Source organism: Hemitrygon akajei, chromosome 10, assembly GCF_048418815.1.
Source record: "Hemitrygon akajei chromosome 10, sHemAka1.3, whole genome shotgun sequence".
NCBI classification, from domain to species: Eukaryota; Metazoa; Chordata; class Chondrichthyes; order Myliobatiformes; family Dasyatidae; genus Hemitrygon; species Hemitrygon akajei.
In genome coordinates, this window is record NC_133133.1 from 140,391,911 (window position 1) to 140,417,494 (window position 25,584).

Below are 25,584 nucleotides of genomic sequence, written 5' to 3' on the forward strand. Positions count from 1 at the left end.
TGGTCAGAATAAAATTGTACAATTGTTTTTTATTGTGTTCTGGAAATGTAAGTAATTCCTGAGGCATTTGTTTACTGTGGAGATCGATAATGAATAATTTTGTTGCATCTAGTGATTCACTCGAAAGCTTAACATACAAAGGAATGCAGTAATGTTTATTAGAAAATTCCATTAACAGTAGACAGATAGCAACAATATGTTTTTTACAATCAAATAGAAAATAAAACACTCAGATGTACTTAAAGACAGCATTTTCATCTTTGAGTCAGTGTTTTGGGTTCAAGGTGCATAGCAGATATTTGAGCATGTGGTTTAGCCTGTGGCTACCTGTGCATTTGTTTAGAGGTACAGTCTCTTTAAATAATATCTCCAATTAGAGCCTAACTTCCTTTCTCAGTCAGGCAGATGCCGTTGCCAAAAATAAAATAACTAAAATAACTGGGTCCAGAACACACACGCTCTTACAACTCAAATATAATCTATTTTACTTGTGCACAGGGAGAACAGCTCCTGTCACTCACACTGTTCTGAAGCCAGGACGGAAAACTTTTTTTTTAAAGCAGAATCGGCCAATCAGCTGGTACTGCTTGACAAATTGTACATGTTTGAATTCCTTACTTGCAAGATCAATTGCCATTCACAATAGAGATGTAAATGTGAATCAAAACTTAAGGCTGACCATGACACATAGGAGCAGAATGAGGCCATACGGCTCATTGAGTCTGCTCTGCCATTCCATCATGGCTGATCCCGGATCCCACTCAACCCCATACACTTGCCTTCTTGCCATAACCTTGATGCTCTGACCAATCAGGAAAGTAAACACGAGGAAATCTGCAGATGCTAGAATTTCAAACAACACACACAAAATGCTGGTGGAACACAGCAGGCCAGGCAGCATCTATAGGGAGAAGCACTGTCGACGTTTCGGACCTGGACCCTTCGTCAGGACTAACTGAAAGGAAAGACACTAAGAGATTTGAAATTAGTGGGGGGAGGGGGAAATGCGAAATGATAGGAGAAGACCGGAGGGGGTGGGATGAAGCTAAGAGCTGGAAAGGTGATTGGTGAAAGTGATACAGAGCTGGAGAAGGGAAAGGATCATGGGATGGGAGGCCTTGGGAGAAAGAAAGGGGGGGGGGAAGCACCAGAGAGAGATGGAGAACAGGCAGAGTGATGGGCAGAGAGAGAGAAAAAAAATGAACAACTAAATACTGTCAGGGATGGGGTAAGAAGGGGAGGAAGGGTATTAACGGAAGTTAGAGGTCGATGTTCATGCCATCAGGTTGGAGGCTACCCAGCCGGTATATAAGGTGTTGTTCCTCCAACCTGAGTGTGGCTTCATCTTGACAGTAGAGGAGGCCATGGATAGACATATCAGAATGGGAATGGGACGTGGTATTAAAATGTGTGTCCACTGGGAGATCCTGCTTTCTCTGGCGGACCGAGCGTAGGTGTTCAGCAAAACGGTCTCCCAGTCTGCGTTGGGTCTCACCAATGTATAAAAGGCCACACCGGGAACACTGGACACAGTATACCACACCAGCCGACTCACAGGTGAAGTGTTGTCTCACCTGGAAGGACTGTCTGGGGCCCTGAATGGTGGTGAGAGAGGAAATGTAAGGGCAGGGGTAGCACTTGTTCCACTTACAAGGATAAGTGCCAGGAGGGAGATCGGTGGGAAGGGATGGGGGGGACTAGTAGACAAGGGAGTCACGTAGGGAGTGATCCCTGCGGAAAGCAGAGAGACGGGGGGGGTGGGAAAGGTGTGCTTGGTAGTAGGATCCCATTGGAGGTGGCGGAAGTTACGGCAAATCATACGTTGGACCTGCAGGCTGGTGGGGTGGTAGGTGAGGACAAGGGGAACCCTATCCCAAGTGGGGTAGCGGGCGGATGGGCTGAGGGCAGATGTGTGGGAAATAGGAGAGATGCGTTTGAGAGCAGAGTTGATGGTGAAAGAAGGAAAGCTCCTTTGTTTAAAAAAGGAAGACATCTCCTTCGTCCTGGAAAGAAAAGCCTCATCCTGAGAGCAGATGCGGCGGAGATGGAAGAATTGTGAGAAAGGGATAGCCTTTTTGCAAGAGATAGGGTGGGAAGAGGAATAGTCCAAGTAGCTGTGAGAGTCTGTAGGCTTATAGTAGATATCAGTAGATAAGCCGTCTCCAGAGATGGAGACGGAAAGGTCAAGAAAGGGGAGGGAGGTGTCAGAAATGGACCAGGGAAATTTGAGGGCAGAGTGAAAGTTGGAGGCAAAGTGAATGAAATTAACGAGCTCGGCATGCGTGCAGGAGGCAGCGCCAACGCAGTCATTGATGTAGCGAAGGAAAAGAGGGGGACGGATACCCGTATAGACTTGGAACATGGACTGTTCCACAAAGCCAACAAAAAGGCAGGCATAATTGGGACCCATGCGGGTGCCCATGGACCCTTGGTTTGGAGGAAGTGGGAGGAGCCAAAGGAGAAATTATTGAGAGTAAGAACTAATTCCGCTAGACGGAGGAGAGTGGTGGTAGAGGGGAATTGGTTAGGTCTGGAATCAGGAAAGTATCTATTTTTGGTTTAAATCTGCCCACACTCTTGTCTTCCATAGCTGTCTGTAGCATTCTACAGATTCACTACTCTCTGGCTAAAAAAATTCCTCCTTATCACTGTTCTAAAGGGTTGCACCTCAATTTTGAGGCTGTGTCCTCTAGTTCTGGACACCCCCACCACAGGAAACATCTCCCCATCTACATTATCTTGTCCTTTCAACATTCAGTAGGTTCCAATTAGATTCAACACCACCCCCCCCCACCCCACCCTGCACTCTTTTAAATTCCAGTGAGTACAGACCCAAAGCTGCCAAATGCTCCTCATGTGTTACCCTTTCATCCCTGGAATAATCCTCATGAATTTCCTCTGGACTCTTTCCATGACAACATATGCTTTCTGAGATATGGGACCCAGGACTGTTGTCAATACTCCAAGTGCAGCCTGACCAGTGTCTTATAAAGCCTCAGCATTATCTCCTTGTTTTTATATTTTATTCCCCTTGAAATGAATGCCAACATAGCAATTGCCTTCTTTACCATAGACTCAGCCTGTAAATTGACCTTCTGGAAATCTTGCACAAAGACTCCTAAGTCCCTTTCCACCTCTGATGTTTGAATTTTCTCACCATTTAGATAATGGTCTGCACTTTTCTTCCATTTACTAAAATGTATTATCATACATTTCCCAACACTATATTCCATCTGCCACTTTTTTACCCATTCTTCGGCAATACCTGCCCCTCCACCCATCATCATATTATCTGCAAATTTTGTCACAAACCCATCAATTCCATTATCTAAATCACTGACAAACAATGTGAAAAGCAGCAGTCCCAATACTGACCACTGAGGAACACCACTAGTCACTGATAGCCAACCAGAAAAGGCCCTCTTTATTCCCACTCACCGCCTCCTGCCAGTATCTTTCCTGTAATACCATGCAATTTTATCTTGTTAAGCAGCCTCATGTGTGGCACCTTATCAAATACCTTCTGAAAATCCAAGTAAGTGACATCCACTGCCTCTCCTTTATCCACCCTGCTTATTACTTCCTCGAAGAACTCTAACAGACTTATCAGGCAAGATTTCCCCTTACAGAAACCATGCTGACTTTAACATTTTTTCATTAGCCTCCAAGTACCCCAAAACCTCATCCTTAATAATTGACACCAACACTTTCCCAACCACTGAGGTCAGGCTAACTGGTCTATAATTTCCTTTCTTTTGCCTTCCTCCCTTCTTAAAGAGTGGAGTGACATTTGTAATTTTCCAATTCTCCAGAACCAAGCCAGAATCAAGAGATTTTTGAAAGGTCATAACCAATGCATCTGCTCTCTCTTTAGCAACCTATTTCAGAACTCTAAGATGTATGTAGTCCTTCTGGTCCATCTGGTCTTAAGACCTTTCAGTTTGCCTAGCACTTTTTCCTTTGTAATAGCAGTGGCACACACTCCTTCTTACTTACGCTCACAGACCTCTGGCACACTGCTAGTGTCATCCACAGTGAAGACTGACGCAAAGTACTGATTAACTTCATTAACCATTTCTTGCCCCCATCACTACCTCACCAGCAACATTTTCCAATGGTCCAATATCAAATCTCACCTCCTTTTTACTCTTCATGCAACTGAAAAACCTTCAGGTATCCTGCTTTATATTATTATCTAGTTTGCCCTCATATTTCATCTTTCCCTTCTTATGACTTTTTTAGATGCCTTTTGTTGGATTTTAAAAACTTCCCAATCATCCAACTTCCCACTCACTTTTGCTACATTGTATGCCCTCTCCTTGGCTTTTTTGCAGGCCTTAACTTCCCTTGTCAGCCACAGTTGCCTACCCCTGCCATTTGAGAGCTACCTCTGTGGAAAATAACTGTCTTGCGCCTTGTGAACTATTCCCAGAAGCTTCAGCTACCTGTGCTCTGCCATCATTCCCTGCAATATCCCCCTCCAATCCACCTGGACAAAATCCTCTCTCATGCATCTGTAATTCCTTTTATTCCATTGTGATACCGATACATGTGATGAGTTTCTATCTCTCAAATTGCAGTAAGAATTCAATCATATTATGATCACTGCCTCCTAAGGTTTCCTTTACCTTAAACTCCCTAATAAAATCTGGGTTATTATGCAACATACAATCTCAGAATGCCTTTCCCCAGGCAGGCTGAAGCTCAAGCTGCTCTAAAAAGCCATCTTGTAGGTATTCAACAAATTCCTTCTCTTGTGATCCAACAGCAGCCTGATTTTTCCAATCCCCTTGCATATTGAAGTCTCCCATTACAATTATTATTACACGTCTTTTCTAGCACCCTTTGCAATCTCAATCCCACATCTTGGCTACTATTTGGAGGCTTATATATGATCCCCATAATGTTTTTATAACCCTTGCAGTTTCTTAACTCCACCCAGAAAAATTCGACATTCTCTGACCCAATGTCACCTCCTTCTAAAGACGTAATTCTATCTCTTACCAACAAAGCCACACCATTGCCTATGCCTTCCTGCCTGTCCTTTCAATACAAAGTATATCCTTTGATACTAAGCTCCCAGCTATGACCTTCTTCCAGCCACAACTCAGTGAATCCCACAATGTCATACTGAACAATCTCTAAATTGCGCCACGAGTTCATCCACCTTATTCCGAATACTACACGTATTTAAATACAGCAGTCCTGCATTCTCTACCCTTATGAATTTTGCCTCTGTGGTACAATTTAATTCTTTGCACTGTCTGCATTTGTACCTAATCATTCATTGGCTTGTCCTTCCTTACATTCATATTACATCCATCATCTACTTATAATCCTGCTGGCTCAAACTCAGCTCAATCATACTGGTTCTCACCCCCCACCATATTAGTTTAATATGATGGTATTAAACAGATGATATTTTGAAATTAGAAAAACAATTGTCCCATAGTTGTTGGGTGTGTTTCGCATCCTTCATTTATTCCTATCTCACCTGTCTCCAGCACCCCAAAAGCTATTTTGCAAGACCTTTATAGCAAAATCTCAGTACAGAGGCTTCAGAGGTTTGAGTACCCCCAGCCATAGTCAACCCTATGTTTCTCATCTGTAGTAAGCAGAGATGTCCTCGGTGGACTACAACTGCCTCACTGCAGCTTGCACACAGGCACCAAAGATCATATGGAAAATTTTGAAGAGGACCAGGAGAATTCTCCCCTGTGATATTTAGCTCACACCTCTAAGGCAGAAAAGTAGATAATTTAATCAGTATTACATTGCTTTAGGTGGTGCACCAATTGCTGACAGCATTTCCCACATGATGCTGGTGACCACACTTTAAATAAAGTACTTTTGTTGGCTCTAAGATGTTTTGAAATGTCCCCAACAACATCATGAAACTTCCTTTTTAATTGGAAGTTTCTTGATATCTTGTTTAATCTTCTAACACATCTTATTCTGTAAACCTCTTCATCTGGAGTCTTTAGTATTTTGTTCCTGTTGGCATTTCTCTGGAACTGGTGGTCACCCTCATCAATTTTTCCTTCAGCTCCTCCCAATTTCTCTAGACTTGGGGTAGCTATAGGCACCTGCAAGGGCCCCAGCAATGCCTGACTTCTCACTGGCTGCATATAACAGTCCATGCTCCAAGCCTTCCCAGGTAAATTTCCTCAACTCTTCCATCTGCTGCATTAACCACAGCACTGGTGCTGCTTCATGCACCCATGCTAAGCTTGGCAATTTCATCAGCTTTGTCTTTATTTATCACCCTGTCCTTAAGTTCACTTGATATATTTGTATCATCTCCTTCCCCTTTCTTGATCTCTCTCTGTCTGCTTCTCCGGAGAAAAACTGTCAACTAAAATCTTTTATGAACCTACCAATTCCCACAGCTACTTTGGCAATACCTCGTCCCACCCTATCGCCTGTAAAAATGCTGTTTCCTTTCCTCAGTTCCTTCATCTCCATCGCATCTCTTCCCAGGCTGCAGCTTTCCTTTCCAGGACATCAGGGATGTCCTCCTTCTTTGAAGAATGGTGTTTCCCTTCCTCCACCATTGATGCTGTCCTCACCCGCATCTCCTCCATTTCCCTGACCTCCGTGCTCACCCCATCTTCCCACAGCCTTAACAATAATAGAGTACTCCTTATCCTTACCTGTCACCCCATGAACCTCCACATCCAACACAAGTTTATACGTAACTTCTACCATCTCAAAGGGGTTCAATCTGTTGTGTCTGGTGCTCCCGATCTGGCTTTCTTTACATTGGTGAGACCCATTGTAAACTGAGGGACCGCTTTGTGAGCATATCCACTCCATCTGCCAAAAGCAGAACTTCCTGGTGGCCAAACATTTTAACTCCGATTCCTGTTTCTGTTCCGACATGTTGGTCCACAGCCTCCTCTTGTACCACAATGAGGTCACCCTCAGGGTGGAGGAGCAACACCTTATATTCCATCTGGGTAGCCTCCAACCTGATGACATAAATATTGATTTTTCCTTCCAATTAAAAATATACCTCCCCCTTCCATCTTCTATTGTTCCCATCTCTGGCCTCTTACCATTTCCCATCTGCCAGTCACCTCCCCCGGTGCCACTTTCTCCTATGGTCCACTCTCCTCTCCAATCAGATTCCTTCCTCTCCTGTCTATTATATTTCCTTCCCCCTGACTTCACCTTCCCCTCCCCACCCTTTTATTTTGATGTCTTCCTCCTTCCTTTCCAGTCCCGAAGAAGGATCTCAGCCTGAAACACTGACTGCTTATTCATTTCCATGGATGCTGCCTGACCAGCTGAGCATTTTGTATGTGTTGCTAAGGAATTTAAAGTTAATGAACTCCTCCACATCCAATACCCAAATGAAGACTGGCTCATGGACTTCCAGCTTCTTCCTTTTGAAGTCAATAATTAGCTCTTTGATTTTGCTGACACTGAGTGAGACGATGATGTTGTGGCATCACCCAACATGATTTTCATTCTGCTTCTCGTATGTTGTTTTGTCACCACCTTTGATTTGACTAACAACAGTGGTGTCATCAGCAAACTTAAATACAGCATTGGAGCTGCACTTAGCCACACAGTCATAAGTGTGGGGATAAACACACAGCCCTGTTGTATGCCTCTGATGGTGGAGATTGTGAAGGAGATGTTGTTGCCAATCCAAAATGACTATGGTCTGCAAGTGAGGAAATTGAGGATCCATAGGTATCAAGGCCTAGGTCTTGGAGCTTAGTGATTAGTTTTGAGGGGGCGATAGTGTTAAATGCTGAGCTGTATTGAATGGAGAGCATCCTGTCATATGTACCTTCATTGCTCTAATGTTCCAGATCTGAGATAAGAGCCAATGAAATGGCACCTTCTGTTGACCTGTTGGCAAATTGGAGTGGGTCCAAGTCACTGTTCAGGCAGGAGCTGATATTCTTTATGACCAACCTCTCAAAGCACTTCAAAACACTGATGTAAATGCTTCTCTATGATCGTCATTGACGTTGGTTACCGGGTTCTTCTTGGGCACCAATATGATTGCAGCCTGCTTGAAGCAGGTAGGTACCTCAGACTGCTGAAGCAAGAGGTTGAAGTTGTCCATAAGCACTCCACCCAGTTGATTAGCACAGTTCTTGAGTACTTAGCCAGGTACAACATCTGGGCCAGATGTCTCTGTGGATTCATCCTCCACAGTGATGCTCTCACGTTGGTCTCAGAGACTGAAATCACATGATTGTTGAGGAGTATGTGGATTTATAATGGCACCACCACGTTCTGTTGCTCAATGTAAGCATAAAAGTCATTGAGCTCATCTGGGAGCAAAAGATTATTATCATTATGTTGCTTGGTTTAGCTTTATAGGATGTGATTGCATTCAAGCCCTGTCGCAGCTGTTGAGCATCCTTCTGTGATTCAAGTTTAATCCACAACATCCACTTTGCAAGTGAGATGGCTTTCCAGTGGTCATACCTACAACCTCTTGTACTTCTGGACTCTCTGACGGTGGTGTCTGAAAAGAGGATGCTGTCCAAGTTGCATGCCATCTTGGACAATGTCTCCCATCCTCTCCATAATGTACTGGTTAGGCACGGGAGTACATTCAACCAGAGACTCATTCCACTGAGATGCAACACTGAGCGACATAGGAAGTCATTCCTGCCAGTGGTCATCAAACTTTACAACTTCTCCCTCGGAGTGTCAGACACCCTGAGCCAATAGGCTGGTCCTGGACTTATTTCCACTTGGCATAATTAACTTATTATTATTTATGGTTTTATATTGCTATATTTCTACACTATTCTTGGTTGGTGCTACTGTAACAAAACCCAATTTCCCTCAGGATCAATAAAGTATGTCTGTCTGTCTGTTCTCCACTTTGTAACAAACATTTCACATCTGCATCATGTTTGAATAAAATATTTTCTAGTGCAATACGACGTTTGGTTAAATGATTCATTCTTTTGTTAAAGGCTTGAGTCTTGAAAGTTCTTAATTCAGTACGTTACTATTGAAAAAGTTGATGAAAAATGTGACATACAAACAAGCTGGGTGAACTCAGCAGGTCGGGCAGCATCCGTTGAAATGAGCAGTCAACGTTTCGGGCCGAGACCCTTCGTCAGGACTTACATATGCTTTCCTTCTCTCCTTCTGCCCTTGGCATTTAGAGAAAGAAATTACAGTTTTATTGGTCGCATATGGGTGTTGATTGTGTTTTTACTCAATGTCAATTGTTACCATGCCACAGTTAATGGTCCAATTGGAAATGTGGCATTTAGCCCACATGAGCATCATCAATGAAAGCCAATTTGTCTCTTTTGTACCTGGTATAAAGATTCTGATGCCTGTGATATTTCTTTCATTGTGTTCCTTTCCCAGACAAAGAACTAGTCATTGTTTTGTCAAGGCTGGAATTCATTGGATAAAATAGAGTCAGTTTCAAATTAATAAATGATTATTGAAGCTGTAGAGTACTTTGAAAACATTTTACACAAAGAACACAATGTACATTACTTTCTTTACGTATACGTTATGCAAATACTCAAAACTTAAATTTTTTTTCATCAAGAAAATTTGCTTTTTCTGCCTTTTATCTAATGTTTTTTATCCCAGAGCATTTATCTAGATGGCTTGGTGTATGATGTCCCAGTAAAGGGAAATCAAATCAATTGTTGAAAATCTAAATAAAATTAGGAAGTGCTGGAAAACTCTATCAATCAGGCTGCATCTTGCGGAAGGAAAAGCAGAGTTGGCATTTTGGGTCAAAGAGCACTGGAAAAGGGAAACAGTGAAAGTCAGTCAGCTTTAAGAGAAAGAGAATGTGGGAATGGATCAAGGGAATATTTCTGTTGTAGAGGCCATGCCATGCAATAATCTGTTAAAGAGAGAAGGAAAGTAAACAGAAGCTTTGATCTGAATGGAGCGAGAAAGTGAGACTATAAACAAAGGAATGCAGAAAGGTGCAAAAGACAGGATTATGGGCCATACCCATTAAACCAGGCTGTGCTTACTGATAAGAAAAACTGCTGCACAAAAAGTTCTAGATTTTTTCTTTGGTTTGGGATTCAAATTTTATCATTGAGCCTATTTTGAATTACAAGTTAATTGTCAATACAATACTGGAATTTCTTTAGACATCATATGATGCAATCCAGATTTCTTTTCTGAATGTTGTATGTACAGTTGGCCCTCCTTATCCGTGAATTCCGCATGTGCGAATTCAACCAACCGCGAATCACGAAAACCCGGAAATGCTCTTTCAGCACTTGTTGTTTGAGCACGTACAGACTTTTTTTCCTTGTCACTATTCCCTAAACAATGCAGTATAACAACTATTTTACATAGCATTTACATTGTATTAGGTATTATAAGTAATCTAGAGATGATTTAAAGTACACGGGAGGATGCGCGTGGGTTATCGTGGATCGGGACCGAAAAACATCGTAAGTTCTCTTAGAAGTCTTAGAAGTCGGAACAGGTACATCCGGTATTATTTAGCATCAGTTAGTCAAACATTTGTCTTAGTATATAGTATATATTTTACCTTTCTATGCATATAAAACACTTAAGAACGTATGTTTCAGTGCCGGGCTCGGGAACAGAAGTTCCAGAGTTCGATCCAGTGACAGATCGCTCCCGACTGGGCTCTTCACCGTGCCGGGTTGATGTGGAGGATCAAAGACTCAAAACCCCAAAACCCAATAATTAAACCACTGCTTTGCTTAGTAATAATTGTAGCTTTCATCGGGGCAGAGCCTTTCTCACTTTATCCTTTAAAATTGTTCTGATCGTTGACCAACGTAGCCTAACGCTTTTCCAGTGACTGATGGCGTTTCACCTCTTTCCGATCGCTTTATTATTTCCACTTTATTTTCAATCGTGATCATGGTTATTTTCGTGAACAGAAACACTGCGGATTCAGAGCTCTGATGCCAGGTCCTAATATCCACTGCACTGAGACAAGTTAAATAAGGTCTGGGGTTTTGCTGGGTCCTAAGGTCCACTGCATTGAGACAGGTTGAATAAGGGACTTGAGCATCCGCATTTTTTGGTATCCGCGAGGGGTCCCGGAACCAATCCCTCGCGGATAAGGAGGGCCGACTGTACATGGTAAAGGAGATAGGTCTGCTGATATTCTTCTCTGGGGTCGGTGATTTACAGGCTCATATGGATTGTGTGGGGCTGCTTTCAAATTTCCTGCTTCAGTTTTCATGTTCCCTTCATGATCCGGCACCCATTTTTGGAGGAATCTAAAGAAGCCTTGTTGGCTTTTGCACAGGTCGCCTCCGAGAGTGTGGAACCAGAGAGAATTCCTGAACAAAGCCGGAAGGTTTATGCACAGTTTTATTTTCTAATGGGTCATTTACAGCCAATAAATGGCTTTTGTTCAGAATTCTCCGCAGTCGTTTTTAATATTCAAGGTCAGAAAATGCTGGCACAATGGGAGTTGGGAATCTGTCCTTGTACTCTAGACATACACAATTTTTTAAAGTGAAGAATGCAGGTAAATGGAAGTTTCTAGTCTCTAAGTGAGCCGCAGAATGGTAAATATTTGAATTGTTTTTATATTGATCACCAGTCTTGTATAACTCATGCACCTAACTCAAATCTGTTGGAATGCTGATATATGAAGTTTTCCAATGGAAATATCGTGCTTTCCATTTTCAAACAACAAGGATTCTTTTGTACCCATGACAAAGATAGTATCTTAAATGTCTGGGTAAAGTGTGACACTATCCATCAAAGGTTCTGCAGCAGTCACCCTTCACAACTCAGTGTGCCTGAGCAGGGACGATACACTTCTCATGTACTCTAATTGCATAATCTCTGGAGCAGGGGTTCCCAATCGGGTGTCCACAAACCACTTGCTTAATAGTACTGGTCCATGGCATAAAAAAAGTTGGGAACCCCTGCTCTACAGCACTGTCTACAATGTTAATGTGGCAGCAATATTGTTCCATGGCAAAAAAATATTGGAGATCAGATATTCCTCCCATATAAGTTGTGCTCTGGGTACCAGGGAGAGCTCACCAGGACTTCTGGAAAACAGTGCGATGAGATCTGTTCTATCTAGCTGATAGATCTTCGATGGAATTCACTTGGGTGACATTATCCTGAAGCAGCATGCCATCAATCTAACATAACAGCCAAGTCGTATCACATGGTGAAATATAACAACAAAATGAAATATCTGTACTATATCAGCAACATTTAGTCTATGAAACATTTCTAGAAACTTGGTCCTTTCCTTCTTTGTTATCAGTTTTGTTAAATACAGCATTTTTGGCATTTGGGGTAATAGAATTTTTCCCTTAATGGGACTTAAAAACCACTACCAAAAATTTATGGTGTGGAATAAAAATTTACTCTCACAGAATTTGTGTGAGAGAAAAAAAATAACTAGATAAATACAAAATGTGAAAGAAACAACAAATCTTGCCAATTTGGTTTATATTATGGAGAATCACGATACAGATAGTTTTCTAGAAATGCACCCCCTCTGTAATGCTGAGATGCATTATATCTGTGAATTAACAGTGCAGAAACAGTAGAACTGGCTTAAAAGGCCAATGCCAGTGTTGATGTTCCAAAGTTCCCATTGGTTACTGCATTAAATGTTCAAGTGTATTAATAATCCAGGAATAATTCACAAGTAATTTGGAGAATCATTCAAAAAATTAAATATCTTTTTTCTTTATAGCATTGTTTTAATCTTACTGTAAAGTTGATAAAATATCATCTTGAAGCAGACAAGATTAATGCTAAATTGCAACATTCTTGTAACCTGGACTTCTGTTTTCCATAGGGTTGGTTTAGCCCCGGACAGGTGTTTGTGCTGGATGAATACTGTTCCCGCTACGGAGTTCGAGGGTGTCATCGTCATCTCTGCTATCTCAGAGAGCTGACTGAGCGTGCAGAAGGAGGCACGATGATTGATCCGACCCTTCTGCATTACAGCTTTGCTTTCTGTGCCTCCCATGTTCATGGCAACAGGTAATCTGTTAAAGCAAAGCTCACAATCAAAGAAATGGCTTTTTAATTGCATGAGCAGGAGGGTCTTGGCTCCTCTTTGGCATTAACTGTGCAAGTGTTTAATACTCTTGCTTCTTCTGCTGGCTGGAAGATAGGATTTGTGGTTTATTCTCTGTGCTCTACAAGTCCAATTCTCCAGTAGAATGTACTCAGGGTGGAACAGTGCTGGTCAGGAAACCATTGGCTTGCAGTATCTGATTTTTGTCTCTATTTAAATTGATGAAATGTAATGAACTGTTGACCTATATGCTTTCTGACCAATCTAGCCTAGAGTTTCTGCTCTTCACAAAGGTAATATCTAGTTCTACATTAAACCCCTTCCACATTTCACCACCTGGGAAATAAGATGTATGATAATAATTGTGAAATAAGCAAGAATGTGCAACACTAGCAGTAACTTGTGGAAACTATCAGTACATCAGTGCAGGTAACAGCACTAACTCATATTTAAACACTGAGGTTAATAATAAACAACCACAGATGATGAGGCAAGATAGCAGAGTTACTTAAAGTCAAGACTTGTGAGACAAGTGAGTTTAAAAAGATGACGCATGAGGATAATTTAATTTTAGTGCTTTCATATTGAGAGTCAATACTAATTAGCAAAGGTAGGCTTAGGATAGGTAATGGGCAGCCAGGTATTGGATAAGATATAGTTAATTGATGATTGGACAAAAAGAGGCTATTAGAATAGCATTGCATTAGACCAGTCAAAAACGAAACTATACATACACTCAGTGGTCACTTTATTGGGTACAACTGTACATCTGCTCATTAATGCAAACACAGTATCTGTATTTGCATTAGTCATGTGTCAGCATCTCAATACAAAAGAAAAAGCTTGCAGTCTTGACCAAGAGGTTCAGTTGTTGTTCAGATCAACAACAGAAGGCGGAAGACTATAAGAACATAATAAATAGGAGCAGGAGTAGGCCATCTGGCTGGTCGAGCCTGCCCCACCATTCAATAAGCTCATGGCTTATCTGGCCACGGACTCATCTCCACCTACCTGTCTTTTCCCCATAACCCTTAATTCCCCTAAAAATGTTCTGCTGGATTTATTAACTAAGCCACATGTGAAGACCAGAAGCTGGACTTAGTTAATGGAGGCTATTTGAGATACATGCTATTGGGAGCATTTAATAAATAGTGGGAACGTCCCCATTACCACCCCCGGCTATAATAACCTGAAGGAACCAGAACAACTAATAGAAAATATTAATTTATGTAAATTTCTTTCAATTTGTCTTGATGAGAGCACTGATGTTACATCATAAGCTAGGGTAGCTGTTATTGCTCCTTTTTTTCAGGGGTGATGAAATATGTTAACTTGGTAGCATTACCTGTATACAACATGGGGTAGAAATATGGAAGGCAGCTATAAAAGAATTGTCTGGTTAACAAGTTAACTTTTCAAAAATAGTTTTCATGACTACTAATGGTACACCCAGAATGATTGGTAAAGAGGCAAGTTTTGTCAAGTTGTTTTGTAAAGTATGTTGGACATCAACTGATAGGTTTTCATTGTATAGTACACAAGGAGACATTGTGTGCAAAAGCTGGCCTTAAGGAACCAAAGTAATTAATTTTATTTCTGGGTGTGTTCTGAAAAATAACGATAATTTCAGAATTTACTGAGTGAAGCAAACATTGTCTTAGTAGTGGTTTTATCCTTAAACCTTTGTTTAGTGATTGGATGGATTTCATATGTTTTTGATGACAGAATCAGATTCTTGTCAAGAATTATGTAACATTGTGGGGATTTGTAGATTTTTTTTGTAGATTTCTCCTCATATTAAAGTGATGAACATCAAATTACAAGGATCTGGCAAAACGCTTGATGTTACATTTGATAACATCAAACTGGAAATATTTCAACATGTTGCCAAAAATGGCACTTCTAAGTATTTTCCAAATATAAAGAAACACATGACAGATATTGAAATTCCTGAAAAAAAGCAGACATTCAGGGCCTGCCAGTGTACTATGCAGCATCACTGATTCAACTACTGAACATTCTTTAAGATTCTCTAAGTTCACGTCATTTAAATAAAGTGCAAAATTCATAAAGTATGCAGACAGTGTAACTTTTGCCAAACTGAATTTGGAAATGTTATATTGGATTGATTTGGATAATTTTGAAATATATTTGATTTACAAAGCTGGCCAATTTGGAGGCAAAAGAAATGTTAATTTAAGAGCTGAACTAGAAACTGTTGAAAGAGATCAGTTAGTTACTGGGTCATACCATAAACAACCAAATAATGAGGTTCTGAAATTCTGGGATTCCATTCCTGAAGCTTTTAATTGTCTGAAAAATCTTCCAGTGGAAATATTACCTGTATTTTCATTGACATATTCATGTAAGTCATTGTTTCCAGTGATGAACAATGATTAGTTATAGGAGCAGACTTACTGATGAAATTAGTGCTACCTAGCTCTCAAAACAAACAAATATATGCTGGATATAAAATATTTGTCAGCTTTAGTGCAGCAAAAAAGTCTCACTGAGAGTACATTGTGCTTATTTTAATTTCCTTGATCTTTCATGAATATATACCAAAGCTTATAACTTCATATTTCTATTTGTTGTGTTTTATATGAGGTACAATAACAATTCTATTTTGAACTAATGTTATTTTGCACTCATCTTAAAAAGTTAATATTCATAACTTTTGAACAGGTTTTCTGAAATAATTCATTTATTTCATTCTTTCAGTTATTCTTCTATTGACAGTAAAACAATACACTTAAATAAGCAACAAAAACTGATCTTTTTTCCTTAAAACACTTCATAACTATTGTTATTAATTAATTTATCAATGATAATCTCAATATCAAAATTAACACGGCACATGAGAGATCTTTGTGGAAGATTGTGCACACATTCCAAATTTTGCCACCCCTGCCCTAAATCTTCCTGATGTTCTTTTATGGTACTTGGAGAAACCTTGCCTTCATTCCAACTGTAGCTGTGAGATATAGCTGTGATACATTGGAATGTCTTAATTTATTATATGCATGTCCCTTATTCTGTAAAAGAAATGGTTATTAACAAAGGCAATTTTTGTTCAAAAATTAGATTATAATTTCTAATGATGTAGTAACCATGTTTCAATACTTATTGTGGAATGCTATTCCTCAATGAAGACACCAGCAATTAAAAGTGACATTCCTAATTTTTAGATCAATACATTGAAGTGAAAGATGGTGGAATTCTTGTGAATTGATTTACAGTACTTTGTAAGAAAATGTCCCTTACAACTGAAAGGGATGAAGATACTCAAATGAACAATTCTTTATTGTAAAAATCTTCCTCCATTCAAATTTAGCACAATACTGCTGTTTTGCCTATTGTGCTTGGTGAAAGCTTATAACTGACTGAATAGTTTGTATTGGTTTGAATCAGAATTAAACATTTTCTGTATGACAGAACCCCTGAAACACACAAGGTCCAAATGGAATTGAATAAACAAAGCACAGGAGGATCTTCAAGGTAGCAACAGTTCTGGACGTTAAATCTACATTGTAGCAACTTACAAATCATGAACAATTTGCCTTCACTTACTGCTTCTGCAATTGAAAAGATTTAAGAGAAGCACTTCAAGCAGTGTGGTAAACTTAGGGTACATACATAGCATATTATGTCAGTTTTGATCACCTTCTTTAGGAAAAATGTCGTTGTGCTGGAAAAAGTGTGAAGGTTTATGAGAAATTTGCTGAGTTACAGGGAGGGTTTGAACAGGCAAGGATTTTATTCATTGGAAGGTAGGAGACTGAGGGATTACTTTATAGAAGTGTATAAGATCATGAGAGGCATAGATTTGCAGAATAGACTCAATCTCATTCCCGGGGATGATAACTAAAAAGAGAACAAGCTGACAGATAAAGTAATTGAGGCAGGTACAATAATGACTTTTAAAAGACATTTGGATAAGTACATAGATAGAAAAGCCTTAAAGAGATACAAGCCAAATGCAGTGAGCACCTTGTTTGGCATGGATGAATTGGGGCAAAGGGCAGCTTCTGTCTTAAATTATTCTATGACTAAAGACAAAGCACTTGAATGGCTGGAAATCAGAAATTTTAAAATGCCAGGCAGGCAGCATGTATGAAGAGAAAAATAAAGTTTGTACTTCAGGTCAATGATCTTTCATCGAAATATTGGGAATAATTGACCAAAGCAAACTAACTTTTAAAAGTATTGTCAGAATGGTCTTTTAAGTTATGCACATGACCTAAGAGTTGACAAATTCTTTTTATGGAATGTGAGCAGCAGCAACCATTAATGAACTGGGGACAGAGGAGAAGAAGCTGCATAGGAGACCAGAACCAAATCACTGAGAGTTATAGCTTGGGTTAGTGAAGCCATTGCTTGACAAGACCATTGACCATTTTGTATAGTAGAGCTGAGATTTTCAATTTATCACTCTGAGGATCATGGAGCTGATGAGGGAACAAAGCTGTGCCCAATGCTGTGGAACGGGATATGGGATATGGGAAATGCATTGTACTCTGAGGCTGGAAGTCTGAAAGAGAGTGTTTTGAAGACTTCATATCACAGTCTCCATCTGTCCCTTCTACAATGCCCAACCCCACAGTCCTGCTCCCAATCCTAACAGCCAAAATGGATTATGCTTCTAAGGACTTGAAAGTGGGGAAAAAATTGAGCGAGACCTTCCAAGTCTACTTTGCTGATGGAAAAGGACATTGGGTAAGGGAGGGAGCATTCATTTTCCTTTTGCATCCATTTAATTTATTGGATGGAAAAGTGTGACAGGCATGTTTGCATTCCTGGCAGGATTGGGTCATTCTGCTAAAGTCAGCTTCCTGTCACCAGTGTGCATTCAGAAACACCGAAATGAAATTAAGATACTTGCAGACATGTATACTTCACTTGCATTGCAGCAGAGTCAGCAGTTCAAAGTACCTTGTTGGCTGTATTTGGGTTGGTTTATTATTGTCACGTGTACCAAGATAAAGAGAAAAGCTTGTCCTGCATATTGTTCATACATATCAAATCAGTACATAATGCATTGAGCTTTATGAAGGTAAAACAATAACAATGAAGATTAAAACATAAAAGCCTCTGAGGAATTGCAAAGCAGGTAAATGATAAAGTGCACGATCATAACAAGGTAGATTCCCAGACCCTGAGTCTGTCTTACCAGGCAAGAGGTCCATTCAAGAGTCTGAAAACAATGGGATAGAATTTGTTCTTGAGCCTGTTGGTATATGCTTTCAAGCTTTTGTATTGTTTGCCTAATGGAAGAGGGATAAAATGACCAACTGGCTGTGAAGACTTTAGTGTTACCTGGCTTCATGAAAAGTTTCATGAATGCAGATCTTTAGTTTAGTTTTTTGGGGGGGGTTTTGCCAGTTAAAAGTGTCACAGTCCTTTCTGGACAATCAAAGGAAAACAGCACAGGTGTGTTTTGTAGCTTCCATTGCAGAAAGCTTGGTTTTGTTATATGACATGACATAGCTTGTTTGAGGGACAATCAAAGTCCATGGCTGAAGTGACAGATTTTCAATAATTTTCTGATACCTGTTTCAATGTGACACAAAGTGATACTTGGTTCAAAGATTTCATTAGTAACATCTTCCTAGCTAACCTTTCTCACCTGTCAGTTCACATCCATTTAGCTGGCTCTTGACAGGCCTGGCTTGGAACTGTCACCCACTAGAATGAGCTTGAATGTGACAGTATCCTCCAGCATCTTAGCACTGACTCCAATTTTTTTCTGACAGTTCAAAAACAAAGTAAACATTAATCAAGGATTACCATCTTATGTTGGTCATTGAGCTGAAGGGAGATGACATGCTCTTAACTTATCTGCACAGGGACAGGGCTAATTCAAGTTATATTTATCTTGCTGTTTGAATACAGTACCCATCACTGCTCTGCTTTTGCATCTTAACTTGAAGCTTGTCATTCCAGATGACTGGGCAGGTCAATCAAATCAGAATATATACCAGCTCTTTACATTTCATGAACAATTTTGCCATTATGAGGTGACAACCTATATCATCAGTAATGCCTTCTGTAGCTTAAAGGAGTATTTATATCACTGCCACCATTTGACTTGGCATGACCTTCTCTGTACTTTGTCCTGTTATTCTGACAGGACAACTTCACTTCACTTCATTGGAGTGTTTCACTGAACCAAACTGTTGGTTATTTGCTTTGAAATTCAAATATACTGAAAATTCTGTTGTGACTGTCATCTGTAGAGCGTTAAATCAACACAAGTTGCTCTACACTTGCTGAAAACCAAAAATCAAGACAAAACATCAGAGATTAAATGCATAGTTAGAATTCATAATTATTTTTTGTTCTGAAGCTTTGTTTTGATGGATATCATGTACGGTGACCAGTTGAAACCAATTATTTTCAGCTGCAAGGATATTTTCCGATAATCTAATTTTACAAAAGTTATTTTGATGGGTTTGGTAGATGGATTCTTGCCAATCAAAAAGCAGTGAAGTTTTTGTAGATAATGGAAGTAACTCTTTATTCTAATACTGTATGACCTATGCTTTTGTTCTTTAAGCTCTACATTCAGTTTGATGTTGAAATGTTTTCTCTTGAAAGAGTTAAATCAACAGTGTCTCATTCACAATTGATGTGTTTGCAAGGAAGTACACAGGGTGGAGGGTGTTGAGGGATGAGGAATCATCATTTTGTATTATAAATACATGTTACATTTACACAGACGATGATATTGCTGATGCCACTAAGAACAAAGAATGTGCAGTAAAATGTAAAATGAATTACAAATGTAGAGTTAGAGGAATATTAAGGGCTCCAAAATAATTTCCATGAATAAATTGCTGTCCTGAAAAGAGATATCAGTCTTTTGAAAGAAGGAAGAAGGAAATGCTTCCTTCTTTTATCAGAACTGGGAAAGAAAGGAATACAAGTTAGCTTTCGATAGGAAAGAAAATGGGGGAAGGATGTGCAGAATAAAGGGAATGTTTGTGATAGGATGAGTTGAAATAGCTTAATGATAGTAGCTGCCAGCACATTAAGTTTTCTGGTCTATGGAATGAGTTGTTGATCGTAAGTGGTAGGATTTGCCCGGAAGCTAGACCTGTATAAATAAGACAAGAAAACTACTTCTACCCACAGATGTTGCCTGGTCTGCATGTTTTCAAGCATTTTCTGTGTTTATTTCAGATTTTGAGCATCTGCAGGTTGATTTTGACTTTAAGGAAAGAAATAATGCAAGTTCTGATTATAACTTTCTTATCCTTTTTGACTACAGCTATGCTGTCAGAGAACTGGAAGGCAGCAAATTTCATAGCATTCTTTAAAATGAGAGAAAGAAATAGATCATTAGCAGCAGCCAGCAAATTATTGGAAACATTCCTGAGGTTGAGCAGAAATGGTAATTGAGAATGGGAGAGTTGAATCTTTAATTTAAGGACAGCCACATCGTTTAGCTCTGAGAAGATTGTTTGAAAAATGTGTTGAAATTTTTGAGACGTTAACAAGAAGAGTTGGCAACAGCAGCACATTTGACATGACATACACAGATATTAACCATGCACTTGATCAGAACATTAAACGTCCATGGGATCTAAGATGAAGTGGCAATTGGAATTAAAAGTTTTGCTCAATGGTAGAAAGCAAGAGGTAATGATCAGTGACAGGAAGGATGTGATTCTGATAGAGTCAGAATTAAATCCTTTGCTTGTTTTGCAATGTAATCACATATTTGTATTTCAGTGTAAGAACCATCTTCATGAAGTTTGCATGTTGATAAAATTTGCAAAAAAGTTGATTATGAGGAAGGAAGTTAAAAGTACAGGGAGATACAAGATTCCTGGCAAAGTGATCATTAGAGTGGCAAATAGATTCACCCCTGGAGAAGTGCAAGGGCAGAAAAGAAAGGAATACACAAACAGTGGCAGCAATCACTGATCAGGGTTCAAATCCTGCCAATACCTGTAAGGAGTTTATATGTTCTCCCCCTGTCCATGTGGGTTTCCTCTGGGTGCTCCGGTTTCCTCTCACAGTCCAAAGATTCACAGTTTGGGTGAGTGAGTTGTGGGCTTATTATGTTAACACCAGAAGCCTGCTGGCACTTATGGGCTACTTCCAGCATAATCCTTAGACTGGGTTAGTCATTGATGGAAATGACACATTTCACTGGATGTTTCAAAGTCCATACAACAAATCAAGCTAATCTAATCTGATAATAAATGGAAAGGTGCAGAGCAGGGTAGAGCGTATTTACAGATCACTGGAAGTAGTAGGGCAGATATTAGTGAAAGTATTAACTATGCTTCTTTTTCCGCAGATTCTGCCCAAGTGGTTGCATCATTTTCTGTTTTCATTTCAGATATCCAGCATTGTTCCATTTTCTGGACAAGTACAGTTACAAAGGGATACAGGAACACTAGAAATTCTGTGGATGCTGGAAATCCAAAGCAACACTCACACAATCCTGGAAGAACTCAGCAGGTCAGACAGCATCTGTGGAAATGAATGAACAGGCAATGTTTCAGGCCAAGACATCTTTTCAGCACTGGAAAGGAAGAGGGGAAACACCAGAAAAAAAGGGGGGGAAGAAGAGGATGAGCTAGAAGGTGATAGGTGAAGCCAAATGGTGGGATAGGTAAAGGGCTGGAGAGGAAATAATCTGATAGGAGAGGAGAGTGGATGATAGGAGAAAAGGGAGAAAGGGAAGGAGGAGGGGCCCCAGGGGATGATAGGCAGGTGAGGAGAGGTAAGAGGTCTGAATGGAGAACAGAAGAAGAGGGCAGTGGGAGGGGAAATATTTACCCGAGGGAGAAATCAATATTCATGCCATATGGCTACTCAGACAGAATATAAGCTATTGCTCCTCCACCCTGAGGGTGGCCTCATCTTGGCACAAGAGGAGACCATGGAGCTACATGTCAGAACGAGAATTGAAATTGGAATTAAAAAGTTTGGCCACTAGGATGTTCGGCTTTTGGCAGATGAAGCAGAGATGCTCGATGAAGTGGTCCTCCAATTTACAACAGGTCTCACCAATGTAGAGGAGGCCACATTGGGAGCACCGGACACTATAGACAACCCCAGCAGATTTGTCTTACCTGGTAAAAATGGTTTGGGGCCCTGAATGGAGGCGAGGGAGGAGGTAAATGGGTAGGTATAGCACTTTGGTCACTTACAGGGATAAGTGCTGGGAGGGAGATTAGAGGGGAGGGATGAATAGACAAGGGAATCACAGAGGGAGCAATCTCTGTGGAGAGATGGTTTGTTCCTTCCTGTGCTTCCCTTGTCCATTCGTCCTTATCGCTGTAAGTGGCTGGAGTGCTGCACTTGCCCATACACCTCCTCCCTCCCCTCCATTCAGGGCCCTAAACAGTCCTTCCAGGTGAGGCAACACTTCTCCTGCAAATCTGATGCGTATGTCTATTGTATCTGGTGCTCCAAATGCAGCCTCCTCTGCACTGGTGAGACCCAACATAAAGTGGTGTACTGCTTCATCGAGTACCCTCGTGCCATCTGCCAAAAGCGGAACTTGTGGCCAAACTTTTTATTTACGATTCCCCTTTGCATTCAGACATGTCAGTCTCATCTCGTGCCATGATGAGACTGCCCTCAGGGTGGAAGAGCAATACCTAAAATTCCGTCTTGGTAGCCTCCAACCTGATAGCATGAATATCGATTCCTCCTTCCAGTAAAAAAAATTCCCTCCCACTCCCCTCTTCTTCGATTCCGCACTCTTGGCCTCTTACATCTTCTCACCTGCTATCACCACCCCCTCAGTCCCTCCTCCTTCCCTTTCTCCAATGTCCACACTCCTCTCCTATCAGATTCCTTCCTCTCCAGCCCTTTACCTTTCCTACCCACCTGTCTTCACTTATCACCTTATAGCTACCCTCCTTCCCCTCCACCCATTTTTATTCTGGTGCCATCCCCCTTCCTTTCCAGTCCAGAAAAAAGGTCTCAGCCAGAAACGGCAACTGTTTATTCATTTCCATAGATGCTACCTGAGTTCCTCCAGCATTTTATGTGTGTTGCTAAGGAATGCAGGAAACTCGCCTGTATTAGTTATCAATGCAAAAGCAAATAGATCCTACTAGAACTATATCAAACTCTAGGTAGCTATGTGTGGAATTACTGTGTGTGGTCTCAGTGACCATGTAACCCAGTGAACAGATTGTATGGGACAAAGTGCTGAAGGACACAGAGAGGCCGCATAGAGGTACAGCAAGATAGTGCTGCCTCCCTACAGCTCCTACACCCTGGATTCCATCCTGACCCATTGATTCTCCCAATAGACAAATATTTTACCCACTGAATGCACTTTCCTTTGACATCCCAAATGCATGCTGGATGGTAGTTATTGTCTTTCTATTCTAATTTTCGCTGGGAGTAGTGAATGATGGGAGAATCAGGATGAGCTGATGTGAAGGAAAACAACAAACCAGGTGGTAAGGGGAGGTGGTCTTCTAAGTCATTAGGTAACCTAAAAGTATGATTGACTGTGATGTTGTTGTCCCATGTGAGAAGTTAGACCTGACAACAACTTCTTTACAAGAAAACTGAGGGAAGATTTAACTAAAGTATATGTACCTATTTCTCTTAGTGAAGAGATTATTATATCCAGGATATGTAAATTTAATTAAGTTTGGGGAAAGTTTACAGGGGATATGATTAAGAATAGGGTTCTAGAACTCGATTCCTGAAAGGATAATAGAGACGGGATCTATCATCATATATGAGAAGAACTCAGTTTGAACACATTTGACGAGGGAATACCCTTAGATGTTATAGGCCAACAACTGGGAAGTGGGGTTAACTAAAGAGCTGATCTTTGGGCTAGCATGGACATAAGGGGTTGAAGAGCCGCCTCGCTGTGATTGTACAAACCTGTGACTCCAGCTGTATATAAAGTATAAAGTATACTGCCTTGCACTTGTGAAGGAAGTCTTTCTGGACACTGAAGTGTCCATTTATTTGAGCAATGAGACTGAAACTGTTGTGTAACTTTCCTGCTTCACAGTGGTTCCTATCTGGTGCATTTATAGAAAATAGCAGGAAAGTGTTCAAATGTTGTTTGGTGGAGCAATAACTGTCAGGGTTTTTCCAGTGAAAATCACAATGGAGCTTTCATATAATATAATTATTATTATGAAACTGATAATATTTAATTCATTGCCATATCAGCCCAATGTCCTTTAGCACCACATGACATTTAATGGCTATTAATTTATTATGTTGGCACTGTAAGGGGGTTTCTTCTTGTTTCTTTGTTATTGCGTATGCTAATCAAAATGGCTTCTTTGTTTTGTTAAAAGTAGGAATGCTTCCTTGTTATGATAAGTGCTTTCTCTCGCAGCTTGTTTGGGTTTAGAGTTGCTGATAAAGGGGATTGCATCATTTGTTAACCAATTGGGATTAATGTTATTCTCTCATCTGGGTCTGTAAACTGTTGTTGGCGGGCTTTTAGGGAGTTGGAGCGAGGGGGTGAGAGAGAGAGGACGCAATGCTGTAAGCTGGGCGACAGAATGGACCCCGAGCGGGAGTCCGAGGCCAGGATTTTTGGCGAGGAGTGGAGACGAAGACAGACTTGGTTGATCACTTCGGGTGGTCCTGAGCTACGAGTCGAGGAGGTCTGAGGGGATCAAATGGTGGCCAGGAGACTTCGTTAATTGAGCTCCTACAGTTGTGCATGAAGTGGTTTGGATTTTGATAAGTTTTGGCACCTTTTCTTTATTTTCTTTTCCTTCATATGTATTGTATCATTATTAATCACTTAGTTCTAGTAAGATCTATAAACTGAACCCATTTAATCGCATATGGTGTACTGTCTGTTATTTGGTGTGTTGGGGACATCACACAGCATCCACACAAGCTGATTATCCAGTTTGGCAGGGCCGAAGGCTGCTCCCCCCAGACGGAAGTGAGCTGAGTGACCCTAAGGCGTGCCAGGTGCTACAGCACAATCAGACAAATTTAAAAGGACAGACGTGCACAGCTGGAAGTGGAAACTGAGAACTTGCAGACCATTTCACCTCTCTTCACCACAAGCTGCACTACACTGATACTGTCACCAAGACTTGGCCAGTAGCCTTAGCATTGGAATGGAAATCTTTGCAAAGCATCGGAATTGGAATTGGCTTATTATTGTCACATGTATCAAGATGCAGAGAGAAGCTTGTCCTGCGTATTGTTTATATGGATCAGTTTATTACAGAATGCATTGAAGTAGTACAAGGTGTAACAATATGCAGAATGAAGTGTTATGGCTAGAAAGAAGGTTCAGCGAAGATAGGCAAAATGGTATAAAGTCATAACAGGTAGATTCTAAGGTCAAGAGTCCATTTTAGCATACTTGTGAAACATTCACTAGTCATATAAGAGTGGGGTAAACATTAATGTTTACCTATTTACCATATTTACCATATCTCCGCCACTAATCAATGAAGCACCACTAATCAATATCTAATCCATGAAAACTGATAAAATCACATTACACTGTAGGATTAAATACATAAATTGGATCAATTTTATTTAAAAGGTTTACTGTCTATTCAAAATATAGGTTGCTCTCCAATCCTAAATCATAA

The 25,584-nt window shown here is 40.5% G+C and overlaps 1 protein-coding gene across 13 annotated transcripts in view; it reads left to right on the forward strand.

The window, feature by feature from the left end:
* The window catches only part of cadps2 (Ca++-dependent secretion activator 2), a 669,949-nt gene that overhangs the window by 481,827 nt on the left and 162,538 nt on the right, over positions 1-25,584 (forward strand). For all 13 annotated transcript variants that reach the window (XM_073059126.1, XM_073059121.1, XM_073059123.1 and 10 more), the window contains exon 13: positions 12,785-12,972. In XM_073059126.1, coding sequence (XP_072915227.1) covers positions 12,785-12,972 — 188 coding nt within the window. The remainder of the gene's footprint in view (positions 1-12,784; positions 12,973-25,584) is intronic.